The sequence below is a fragment of the Ascaphus truei genome, chromosome 3, assembly GCF_040206685.1.
Source record: "Ascaphus truei isolate aAscTru1 chromosome 3, aAscTru1.hap1, whole genome shotgun sequence".
In the NCBI taxonomy this organism is placed as follows: Eukaryota; Metazoa; Chordata; class Amphibia; order Anura; family Ascaphidae; genus Ascaphus; species Ascaphus truei.
This window is the reverse complement of record NC_134485.1, coordinates 3,611,910-3,625,193: the sequence shown is the minus strand read 5'-3', so window position 1 is coordinate 3,625,193 and position 13,284 is coordinate 3,611,910. Positions and strand designations below refer to the sequence as shown.

The 13,284-nt window shown below is 40.5% G+C and overlaps 1 protein-coding gene across 1 annotated transcript; it reads left to right on the top strand.

Annotated features, from left to right (window-relative positions):
* The first annotated feature begins 3,775 nt into the window (after positions 1-3,775).
* LOC142491247 (trefoil factor 3-like) lies at positions 3,776-12,743 on the top strand. The gene is made up of 3 exons (XM_075593522.1): positions 3,776-3,900; positions 6,685-6,831; positions 12,575-12,743. The coding sequence occupies exons 1-3, from the start codon at positions 3,828-3,830 to the stop codon at positions 12,586-12,588; spliced, it is 234 nt and encodes a 77-aa protein (XP_075449637.1). The 5' UTR covers positions 3,776-3,827; the 3' UTR covers positions 12,589-12,743.
* The last annotated feature ends 541 nt before the right edge of the window (positions 12,744-13,284 follow it).

The window sequence follows — 13,284 nt, the reverse complement described above, 5'->3', positions numbered from 1 at the left end:
TTGGATTTATAGGTTAATAGAATCTCCCTGCAGAATGATATCCCGGTGGGAGAATGCTTTATCAGTCAAACACACGGTTATGTTAATTGCTCACAGGTAGAGTTAGAAACATAAGAGAGACACCCAATACACAAGTGCTAAAAAGTAGTCTATGGGAAGAATTTGTTTCGGGGAATTTATTCCGAAATGTAGGACACTGTATAACAGGTTTACAGGGATATCTTCAATCATACAACCACAGACATTTACTCACTTAACCAAAAAAAGGTTTAGTTTAAATTAATGGCTGTGCAGAATAAAATAGCTCTAGACTATATTTTAGCCTCAAAAGGGAGGGGCATGTATGCGCTCTAGTTAAAGCGCAATGTTGTGTATTTATCCAGGATTCAGGGACCATAGAGACTTGGTGGTTGGATTGATTTGCTTTGAGCGAAGCTAACGAATGTTTTTGTATGTGTGTGTTTGTCCTACTCATTGCTCTCTATGTGTTAAGTACAGCAAAACTCTGATCCAGAAGAGCGTTGCAACCCCCACCGATGCTATGCCTCTCTGCGGTGATGATGTCGCCAGTCCCCCAGAAGAAGAGACGGAAGAAGAAATAAACTGGGCTGATATAATGGCCGGAAAAGAAAGGAATGAAGTTATGCACAACTTGAACATCTTGGTCCAGCAGGACTATGAAATGGTTAACTGTTCTGTTCTTTAAATAGACTGTCTCTTAAGGATATGGGGGGACTGAGAAGACTGGAAATGAGGAAGGATGGAGGTCACCAAGGGCCGTGAGTCAACCACAAGGAAAGGATCACAAGTCAGCCATTTTGACCATAGCAGCCATCTTGGTCTGTTTTGCCATTCTTAATTTCGCCCCAAACACTCCACCGTAACTACCCTGCTAAAAGTTTGCAATGAAATCCAGTGTGGAATGGAACGGGGACAACTCACTGGGGCAGTATTCCTAGATTTTGCAAAGGCTTTTGACACAGTCGATCATGCTATCCTGCTTAACAAACTCCAGAGCTCTGGAATAGGGAAGCATGCTTTAAACTGGTTTCAGTCCTACCTATCAGGAAGATCCCAACATGTGTCCATCTCAGGCTCTAACTCCAACCCCCTGGATAACACCTGTTGTGTCCCGCAATGCTCTGTTCTGGGGCCCCTACTCTTCTCAGTGTTCATTAATGATCTTCCCACAGCTTGTAAGGAAGCCTCAATACACATGTATGCAGATGACACAATTCTATATGCACACAGTCATAGCCTCTCTGACCTTCAACACATACTTCAGTCTGACTTTTTGAGACTCGAAAACTGGATTTCCCCAAACATTGTGACAAGACTGTAACAATGGTATTTGGGACCAAGACTAAATTTGTAAAGCTTCCAGTGACTGAGCTCCTGATTAGAACCAACGCTAAAACCACCCTAACACCTGTCACTAGTTTAAAATACCTGGGCTTATGGTTTGACTCCCACTTAACATTCGGGATGCACATTGATACCCTGACAACCAAGACCTATGCCAAACTAGGGGTACTTTACAGGAACAAATCCTCCCTAAGTCTCCTGGTCAGAAAGCGTATCGCACAGCAGATGCTAATGCCAATTATTGACTATGGAGACATAGTATACGGCTCGGCACCTCAAACCCACCTTAGCAAACTTGACACCCTCTACAATTCAATTTGTCGTTTTGTTCTCCAATGCAACTACAACACACATCACTGCGAAATGCTCAAAGAACTAGATTGGTCAACACTAGAGTCTAGGTACCCCCTTTGTATCTAAAGCCCTCTCCCGCCTTAAACCTTTTTCATTGACTGCCCCTCACCTCTGGAATGCCCTTCCCCTCAGTACCCGACTAGCACCCTCTCTATCCACCTTTAAGACCCACCTTAAGACACACTTGCTTAAAGAAGCATATGAATAGGACTGTGGCTATTCTGAACACATGGCACATAAAGCTTGGCCCCCTGCAGATGCACTTACCAGAACTCCCTCCTACTGTCTCTGTAAGTTCTCCCTACCTACCAATTAGACTGTAAGCTCCTCGGAGCAGGGACTCCTCTTCCTTAATGTCTAAAGCACTTATTCCCATGATCTGTTATTTATATTATCTGTTATTTATTGGATTACCACATGTATTACTGCTGTGAAGCGCTATGTACATTAATGGCGCTATATAAATAAAGACATACAATACAATACAATACGTTAAAAACGTGAGTGCAAATTTTATAGAACTTTCAACACTGAAATCATCTGTTGGGGTTGACAATATTGCACTATTTTGTGTTTTCACTTTCTTTCCATGTCCTGATGTGATTTGCGCACCTGTTTCTCCTTCATTTGCTGATTGAATCTGGTTTGAATTCTACGTCGGGAGCTGCACTCATTAAGGATAGTATATCATTTATGTTATTTGATTTATTAGTAATATTATTTGCGCTTGTTTTTCTTTTTCACTATTCATACGTGTGAAAGTATGAGGCATTGTCCAGCTGTGTAATTAGTGATCAGTTACAGAATGTGGATCTGTATTTAATCAGCCCCACACTGATCCTAATGATTGGATGAGACATATTTATTCATTCATTTATTAAACCAGCCATACTTACCTCAATGTGGTACTGTTGAGACACTTCACAGCATGAGTCAATTCTGTTAATCCAAATCTTTGTTGCCTTAGTACTAGACGGATATTTTGTTGGTACATGGACTGTAGCAATGTAAGCGTTATAATCTGCAACATTTCAGTGTTGGCTACACTATCATACTGCCATTGCCACATTAGTCTCTGAGGTATGGTTAATACTACAGTATTTACTATATGTTCTACTAGGCAATATATGTCCTGACTCTACCTACCAATTTGGGGTCTTTTGAGGTTTATTGGACACCTAGTAGCAATAGTATTATACCAATTTCCCATTAGGACAATCTATGGAGCCGGCCTTCTGGGGGTCTTTTTAATATTAGTGTTTTTATATTTTATCGTCGCTGTTACAATGTATTTGTTTTGCGCCTATTTTAGCCACCCACTCGTGTGTGTCCATGCAGAGCGAGAGATATTATCTCATTAATAACCCTGACTATGATAGTCACGTATACCGCTGTAACACGAGTGCAGTCTGTTTGGGAACTTTTGTAAATTCTTGTTTACATTTTCTGTGGTTTCACATTCTTCCTACCTACCAATTAGACTGTAAGCTCTTCAGAGCAGGGACTTTTCCTACATGTTACTGTTATGTCTGAAGCACTTTTTTCCATTATGTGTTATTTGTATTATTTGTTATTTATATGATTGTCACATGTATTACTGCTGTGAAGCGCTATGTACACTAATGGCGCTATATAAATAAAGACACATACATACACAAGTGCACCAAATATTCACTTTTTCTCAAGACAATCATTTTTCATTGTTCTTGCTCTCTTTTAAATTGCAGGTTTTTTTTTTCACTTTTTGGCTTTATGAAAATCTGCACAATGCCCACCAACTTTTTTTTAATATAAAATTCTGATTTTGGAACACAGGTGTAATTGTTGGTCTCAATTTGATGCATTAATCATACATTAAATGTGGTGCCATTAAATGCAAACAAATTAATTATGACAACTTGTCAAACACAGGGAGGGGAATTAACCTTAGTTAGAATTTTTTTCATAATTTGAAATAGATAGGGGGAGTGGAGAGTCGCGCCCTAATTAAACCTTATCTAAACTACTGTGCAAACAATCCTGAGGGTATAAAATAAATCCCTCTGAGATCTTTTCACCTTACACACATATCCAAGTCATCCACCTGACCCCACAGGAGAGAGGAGAGGATGGAATACAAGGTGGGCTGTGCTCTGGCTATTGTGCTGATACTGGGACTCAGCAGCTCAGCACACGGGAACAGTAAGTACTCCACATTCCCTGAAAGGAACTAGCACCAAACAACAAACACTCAATATTGAAAACAGAAGAATATATTTGAATTCAAGAAAGTTTATTAAACCAAAGAGTCAGTTCCACGTATCAAAATTTTTATTTTTTATATCAGTAAAACATCAGATTTTTTTTTAGAAAGATTCAATCCCCTTTAAAGAAAAATGTTACTTAATATCTGCATTTGGAAACATCCGTTTCTGTTTTTTTCTATTTTTTTTTCTTCTGCTTTTGTTTTGTTCTAATCTTTCTCGTGTCTAGTTTCTTTATCTGAAAATGATTGTTCTTTCTCAGTATAACTTTTAATTAATTAGGCTGCCATCATCATTAGGCAGGCACAACATCAAAAGGGAGACGGCTGTATCCAGTATGTACAACAGCTTACAAATAGTCATTTCACAATAGGACATTAGGCAAAAACACTGCAAAAATGAGTTTTTCCATTTTATTGGGGCGCAGAAATGTATTGCGCTCCAGGCGAATAGTCGGCAATTGTATGTACTAAAAAATAATGTGTCTTTGTGCTAGCAAAAGGTAAAAAGTGCATCAATCTGCCAAGTTAAACACTAAAAAATCTGTCTATATTGCATTATATACAGGTAAGAAAATTTATTATTTTCACAGTATGGCTATTGTAAATAATATTACACTAATAATTAATATTGACTAACAGCAGTTATGAATAAAAAAATACACATTCTTCTGTTTGAATTTAATAAGGTATTAAATACTAAGTGATACTTACTGGTAGTACATAATCCCCATGGTCTCCTGGCCAGTGGCTACAAAGTGAAGAAAATCTGGAGCAAAAAAAGTAGCAGCAGATTTATCAGAGAACAAGTCTTATATCGTGGGACTTTATTCGTGGATAAATATGCTGCAGTTATTCTGCTTCCATTGTGCCCCAGTTTTGTAGCCGTTGATATGTCCACCCCCACCCACATTTACTGAGGTTTTTGCAACAGCAGTCTCTCCCTTAGCATAATGAGATAAGGCGCAGGGCAGGTAGTTCTGATCTCCGCAGAGAGAAGAGGTCCCGCTAATATCAGCAACCAGAGGCCAGGCGTAGGATTAGAAAGTGGGCCAAAGGTTGGGCTTTTTAAACCGAATGTGACATATATTGAACATCTCCGAGATTCAGTTAGCCAGACGTTTCTCGGTGCTCTTATTATAATGAGATCTATCACATTCTGGCCCCTTCGTGCAGAGAAGAAGCTTCTCCATGGGGAGAACTGTCTGAGTTCTGCTCACTCGGATGGAATTCCTGCCATGAAGAAGGGTCCTCACAGGATGTCGTTATTAGGGGCTCCGGTTGCTAGCATCATATTTTTATTTTTTTTCACTATATTTTAAAAAAAAAACTCCACCTGGTGTGAAGCTGCCTGAAGGTATCGTCCTCCTCAGATCTACATTTACACGCTTTCTTAGGCAAACTAGTTTTTTTTACTCTTGATGCTGATGGAGTCTCAGAAAGCATCAAACTGACATTAAGAGAAATATTCTGTATCCCAAGTGATTTGTAAAATGTATTTTAATCTGATTATAAACAGCAAATCTTTTAATATATTCCTATACTACTTGAGTAGAAAAAGGATCCCTATACTGTATACAGCACAAAAACTCCCTTAGGATGAAAACAGCTTAACGATACATAACAATAATTCACCTTTATTTACATGTGGTTTAAATAAAAATACTATCCACACTCAGGAAGGAAAGCACGAATGATGCTATATGTGGCCACACTACAAATAAAGGCAGGGGCTTTTCCTAAAGGTAAGTGGTGGTCCACAATATAATCAAATCCTAGTATCCCATACTCACAGTTATGTTACTATTGTAAGTTCTGAAATGTACAGAAATAATATCACCACTGGGGTGTAGCTTATAGAATCAAATAGTGAACCGAGCCTATAGTCCAGGACATACTTGAAAATGAGAGGTAACTCTCAATGTATTCTTCCTGGTAAAACATTTTATAAATAAAATAAAAATATATAACAGTCAGGAGATATTCTCATGGATTCAAAATGGTGACAATGTAACTGCAGCTGTAAGTCTGATCAAATAGAACCCTGGATTCCATGGGGGATTTCGCAACAAGCTCGTTAAAAATGAAAATATTGTACCCTGATCAGTTACATATGGCATTAAATTATCCTTACTCCCCTGGGCCTGACCAAGTCAGCCAAGTAAGTGTCCGTACAGGGGGTAGAATGCGGGTGAGGGGTTAAACAGTAAGGTAAGGTAAAGGTAGCTACAGTATGTATTCCATGCTGTAGTTAGAGCTGATACACCCGCTGATTGCTATCAGCTGAGGAGAGACTGCTTGTGAGTATAGTCGGACAGTTAGGAGGAGAGAGTGCAAGGTGCAGGAAGCCCCATTAAAAACGTGCTGTGCCCCTCCAAGGTGAAAGGATACAGGACTAAAACCAATTAATGTGTGAGAGTAAAAAAGATGCCAGAAAGTGTCTTGTGAGCGATAGGCGTATTCAGGACACCATCGTAAGGAACGCTTTCCCCTGTGATGTCACCAGCCTGTGCCAACCCGAAGCACGTTTCGCAGGTGTCAATGCTTTTTCCCGGCAGTAATCAGTAATTGACTAATCGCTATGATCATTTAATTCCACAGACTCTCCATGCACACTGACTCTGCCAGACTACCCACGCTTCCTTTGGCAGAGGCCAGCCCAGACAGATTGCAAGACAGGAGACGAACTGATTAAATGTGTCCATATCTTTTTCCCACAACAGCTGGTGCTCAATGTGCAGTGCCAATTAAAGAAAGGGTAAACTGCGCCCCACCCGACGTCAGCCAAGCTGATTGCAACAAGAAAGGATGCTGTTTCGACTCCAGCGTCCCGAACGTCATCTGGTGTTTCCATCCCAAGCCTGAGGATGGTAATGTCATTGCTATACGCAGAACAGCGTGTGCAGGGGCGGGCAAACTCCAGTTCTCCAGAGCAACCAACAGTTTACTTCTCAGGATACACCTGCTTCAGCACAGGTGGTGCAGTCAAAGACTGAGCCACTGATTGAGCCACCTGTGCTGAAGCAGGGATATCCTAAAAACCTGACCTGTTGGTAGCTCTTGAAGACTGGAGCTGGCCGCCCGTGAGCTAGTGTATTTATATACTAATTAATCAAACGGATGCTTTTATCAGCAGTTGTGGGCCGGGCTGCAAACTGTTTTCATCCAGTTAATACTGCATTGGTTTTTTTTAAAACAGAAGCAGATTGCCTGTCTACTAAGGGTAGTCCCAAAACACAGTGAAGGAAGTATAACCGAATGTTACCTAAAATAGGAATGTATATAACACCGTATAAAGCAAGCGAATGGTATGCCAAAACAACGTGACGGTGCTAGGTTAATTGGCGTTAGTGTATCTCATGTTATTTCAAGATAACTTAACTCAATGTTATAAAATATCACGACGTTACTCTTATCCCTGCACTAAATGATAAACGTGAATTCAATCAGTACTCACATATACTGTGTAATATTAACATCTTGGTAACCCAAGTGGCCAGCGAGCCATGAGCCACCCAATGCTTGGGACTAGAAAGGGATTAATATATACTGTACCTCAACTACAGTAACTACCTTCCCACCCTATGCCTCCCAAAGAGGCAAGTACGGCATTGCCAATCAATGAATTACTAACTGCTATGGCAGGTAGAGTGTGAACTTCTAGCACAACCCCCCGGGTACCTTATCTCCCTGCCAAGGGAACCTACCCCAACAAACCTAAAATCCCCTCTGAGCAGTAAGAATAACAGCTTTCTCCTTCAAATGTGACTTGGATTTGGAGTAGTGAATGACTCCCCCCTTCCCCCCACGTGCACACCATGAGTTACCCAGACTGTTCTGATCTGGGTGACATACATACATCTATATATATAAATATATATATATATATATATATATATATATATATATATATATAAAATACAAAAATGTTCAGAGCACTCTAAATGGGTCAATGCAAGACAAATAACTTATCTTGTTAGTCTGGGTGCTAGCAGGGCAGCCAGGATCACCATCCAGCAACAAAAATAGATAGGACGGGAATCAAAAAAATCCGCAGCACTCACTCTTGAATGTCCAAAATACGAAGGTATAATCCAGCAAAAAAACATCAGGGGTAAATACAAGAAAATGGAGCAACGTTTCAGAAAAGGGGCTTGAGAAAGGACCGGGGGGTCCGAAACGTTGCTCCATTTTTCTTGTATTTACCCCTTTGTATTTTGGACATTCAAGAGTGAGTCCTGCAGATTTCTTTGATTCCTGTTATGCGGCTACACATACAGTAGGCCTTCTCATGGAAAACTCAGGTAGCGTAATTGCCACTCAAAGGGTTAATGAAATAAAAAAACCTTGAACAGACAAAGCCACAGAGGACTGATGCCCAACCTTAAAAAAAATAACCTAACAAATTCTATTACAAAACACAGAACCCCAGTAAGCTCTTTTTGGGAACCCCTGAGCCCCCACAAAATATATATATATGTATATGTGTCAAAATGGAGTGCTATTGAGCGTGGCAAATTCTATTACAGTAAGAACACAATTCATTAAACAGGCTCCTAGATGTGTTGCAAAGGCAAATACTGCATGACTGAAATTCTTGAGACAAACATACGTAATACCACAATAGGGAACCTGAGGTTCTACAGAGAGCAAGGACTTGTTTCTAAAAAACCTCATTGTTACCATGAGAAGGCTTATCTACTAAACTTATATTTTAATCATTTTTGTGCGTCAAAATGTTGGTTCTAAAATTTATTAGGAAACTTTATAAACCGTGTGCCCGACTGTATTTCTAAAGGTCGTTCTGTGACTTCATAAACTGTCTGTCCGACTGTATTTCTAAGGTTGTTCTGTGTGTCCGACTGTATTTCTAAAGGTCTTTCTGTGACTTCATAAACTGTGTGTCCGACTGTATTTCTAAAGGTCTTTCTGTGACTTCATAAACTGTGTGTCCGACTGTATTTCTAAAGGTCTTTCTGTGACTTCATAAACTGTGTGTCCGACTGTATTTCTAAAGGTCGCTCCGTGACTTCATAAACTGTGTGTCCGACTGTATTTCTAAAGGTCGCTCCGTGACTTCATAAACTGTGTGTCCGACTGTATTTCTAAAGGTCGCTCCGTGACTTCATAAACTGTGTGTCCGACTGTATTTCTAAATGTCGTTCTGTGACTTCATAAACTGTGTGTCCGACTGTATTTCTAAAGGTCGCTCCGTGACTTCATAAACTGTGTGTCCGACTGTATTTCTAAAGGTCGCTCCGTGACTTCATAAACTGTGTGTCCGACTGTATTTCTAAATGTCGTTCTGTGACTTCATAAACTGTGCGTCCGACTGTATTTCTAAAGGTCGTTCTGTGACTTCATAAACTGTGTGCCCGACTGTATTTCTAAAGGACGTTCTGTGACTTCATAAACTGTGTGTCCGACTGTATTTCTAAAGGTCTTTCTGTGACTTCATAAACTGTGTGTCCGACTGTATTTCTAAAGGTCTTTCTGTGACTTCATAAACTGTGCGTCCGACTGTATTTCTAAAGGTCTTTCTGTGACTTCATAAACTGTGCGTCCGACTGTATTTCTAAAGGTCGCTCCGTGACTTCATAAACTGTGTGTCTGACTGTATTTCTAAAGGTCGCTCCGTGACTTCATAAACTGTGTGTCCGACTGTATTTCTAAAGGTCGCTCCGTGACTTCATAAACTGTGTGTCCGACTGTATTTCTAAAGGTCGCTCCGTGACTTCATAAACTGTGTGTCCGACTGTATTTCTAAAGGTCGCTCCGTGACTTCATAAACTGTGTGTCCGACTGTATTTCTAAATGTCGTTCTGTGACTTCATAAACTGTGCGTCCGACTGTATTTCTAAAGGTCGCTCCGTGACTTCATAAACTGTGTGTCCGACTGTATTTCTAAAGGTCGCTCCGTGACTTCATAAACTGTGTGTCCGACTGTATTTCTAAAGGTCGCTCCGTGACTTCATAAACTGTGTGTCCGACTGTATTTCTAAAGGTCGCTCCGTGACTTCATAAACTGTGTGTCCGACTGTATTTCTAAATGTCGTTCTGTGACTTCATAAACTGTGCGTCCGACTGTATTTCTAAAGGTCGTTCTGTGACTTCATAAACTGTGTGTCCGACTGTATTTCTAAAGGTCGCTCCGTGACTTCATAAACTGTGTGTCCGACTGTATTTCTAAATGTCGTTCTGTGACTTCATAAACTGTGTGTCCGACTGTATTTCTAAAGGTCGCTCCGTGACTTCATAAACTGTGTGTCCGACTGTATTTCTAAAGGTCGCTCCGTGACTTCATAAACTGTGTGTCCGACTGTATTTCTAAAGGTCGCTCCGTGACTTCATAAACTGTGTGTCCGACTGTATTTCTAAAGGTCGCTCCGTGACTTCATAAACTGTGTGTCCGACTGTATTTCTAAAGGTCGCTCCGTGACTTCATAAACTGTGTGTCCGACTGTATTTCTAAATGTCGTTCTGTGACTTCATAAACTGTGCGTCCGACTGTATTTCTAAAGGTCGTTCTGTGACTTCATAAACTGTGTGTCCGACTGTATTTCTAAAGGTCGCTCCGTGACTTCATAAACTGTGTGTCCGACTGTATTTCTAAAGGTCGCTCCGTGACTTCATAAACTGTGTGTCCGACTGTATTTCTAAAGGTCGCTCCGTGACTTCATAAACTGTGTGTCCGACTGTATTTCTAAAGGTCGCTCCGTGACTTCATAAACTGTGTGTCCGACTGTATTTCTAAAGGTCGCTCCGTGACTTCATAAACTGTGTGTCCGACTGTATTTCTAAATGTCGTTCTGTGACTTCATAAACTGTGCGTCCGACTGTATTTCTAAAGGTCGTTCTGTGACTTCATAAACTGTGTGTCCGACTGTATTTCTAAAGGTCGCTCCGTGACTTCATAAACTGTGTGTCCGACTGTATTTCTAAAGGTCGCTCCGTGACTTCATAAACTGTGTGTCCGACTGTATTTCTAAAGGTCGCTCCGTGACTTCATAAACTGTGTGTCCGACTGTATTTCTAAAGGTCGCTCCGTGACTTCATAAACTGTGTGTCCGACTGTATTTCTAAATGTCGTTCTGTGACTTCATAAACTGTGCGTCCGACTGTATTTCTAAAGGTTTTTCTGTGACTTCATAAACTGTGTGCCCGACTGTATTTCTAAAGGTCGCTCCGTGACTTCATAAACTGTGTGTCCGACTGTATTTCTAAAGGACGTTCTGTGACTTCATAAACTGTGTGTCCGACTGTATTTCTAAATGTCGTTCTGTGACTTCATAAACTGTGCGTCCGACTGTATTTCTAAAGGTCGTTCTGTGACTTCATAAACTGTGTGTCCGACTGTATTTCTAAAGGTCGCTCCGTGACTTCATAAACTGTGTGTCCGACTGTATTTCTAAAGGTCGCTCCGTGACTTCATAAACTGTGTGTCCGACTGTATTTCTAAAGGTCTTTCTGTGACTTCATAAACTGTGTGCCCGACTGTATTTCTAAAGGTCGCTCCGTGACTTCATAAACTGTGTGTCCGACTGTATTTCTAAAGGACGTTCTGTGACTTCATAAACTGTGTGTCCGACTGTATTTCTAAATGTCGTTCTGTGACTTCATAAACTGTGCGTCCGACTGTATTTCTAAAGGTCGTTCTGTGACTTCATAAACTGTGTGTCCGACTGTATTTCTAAAGGTCGCTCCGTGACTTCATAAACTGTGTGTCCGACTGTATTTCTAAAGGTCGTTCTGTGACTTCATAAACTGTGTGTCCGACTGTATTTCTAAAGGCCGTTCTTTGACTTCATACATATGATGGATAGTTCATTGTTGGAAATGACGATTGATGCATTGCGTTATGTTGAATACCCGACTGATATAATTTAAACAGAATGACATGGGGTTTTTGTAACTAGTTTGAGTAGATATACATTATTTGTGTTATAATATTTATAATAGCTATACTGTGAAAATAACACATTTTGTAAACCTACATAATGAAGCCCCCTTGCTGCAACAGAAACCTTTTTGGTTGATATATAGAAACTTCGTTCTGTGCTAACAATATACAGATGTGGGATTTATTCCGGGTTTAATTTAGCAGATTATTTTGATGCAGGTTTCAACCGTTTTTTTTGGCACACAGATAAAGAATTGTTTACAGCACGCAATTACCTCTGTGCGTCACGCACATTCCATATGTGGGCGCCATGCGAATTCCATGTGTGCGCGCCATGTGCATTCCATGCGTGTGCGCCATGCGCATTCCATGTGTGCGCCATGTGTGCGCCATGTGTATTCCATGTGTGTGCGCCATGTGCATTCCATGTGTGTGCGCCATGTGCATTCCATGTGTGTGCGCCATGCGCATTCCATGTGTGTGCGCCATGTGCATTCCATGTGTGTGTGCATTCCATGTGTGTGCGCTGTGCGCTGTGCGCTAAAGGTGCACATTCAGGGGAAAGAAGGTATGTTCATAGGCGCACACTGGGACATTATGAGGTTTTTTTTGTGTGTATCACTTTTGACACAAAATATGACATTTGCGATGCTTAGTACATACGCTCCATAGTGTGTCTCAGATCTTTAATGACTACTTTGTTTTAATTCCAGAATGCTTTGTTTAACAATGAATATTCTCCGCATCTGATCCTGCCCCTGCAGCCCCGGCTTCCTGGATCTCTTCATCGCAACGTGTGGAAGTGTCACCAGTCAGATCACTTTTTGTATGCTCACTGGCTCACATTATCCTCTGTAAAATAAAATATTACCTGATCAGAAACCCTTTGTCATTATATTTTATTTATGCTCAGACGTCCTCTAGGGTATGAAGAATACAAGCTTGGTAAGTATTATTCAGTACAATATAAAGATCTGCGATTTTCTGCTCGCATGGAAAATGATGGATGGAGGACTCTTTTATATTGTATCTGCCTCATTAAAAAAACTAAAACAGCAAACAAATGAGCTGTACTGTAGCTTGCGATACCTTTCATTGAACCAGTATGAGAGTTTGTTAGGGTTAGAATTATAGTGCACAGCGTGTTTCAAATCCTCACTTGTCGGGTGAGAAAATTGCATTTTCTACCTACTGTAGAATGAGTAGTGAAGAGCATGTGAAGATCCCAAAAGATTGTTACAGCCTCTGACCCCATGTACAAAAAGTGTGTATATATATATATATATATATATATACAGTATATACACGTCCGGTAAAGACAGACTGCACTCGGTTCAGTAACCATGAAAATCTGTATTGGGCATCTGAAGAGAAAAGATAAATCCCCCAATCCAACGTTTCGGTCCTGGAATAGGACCTTTCT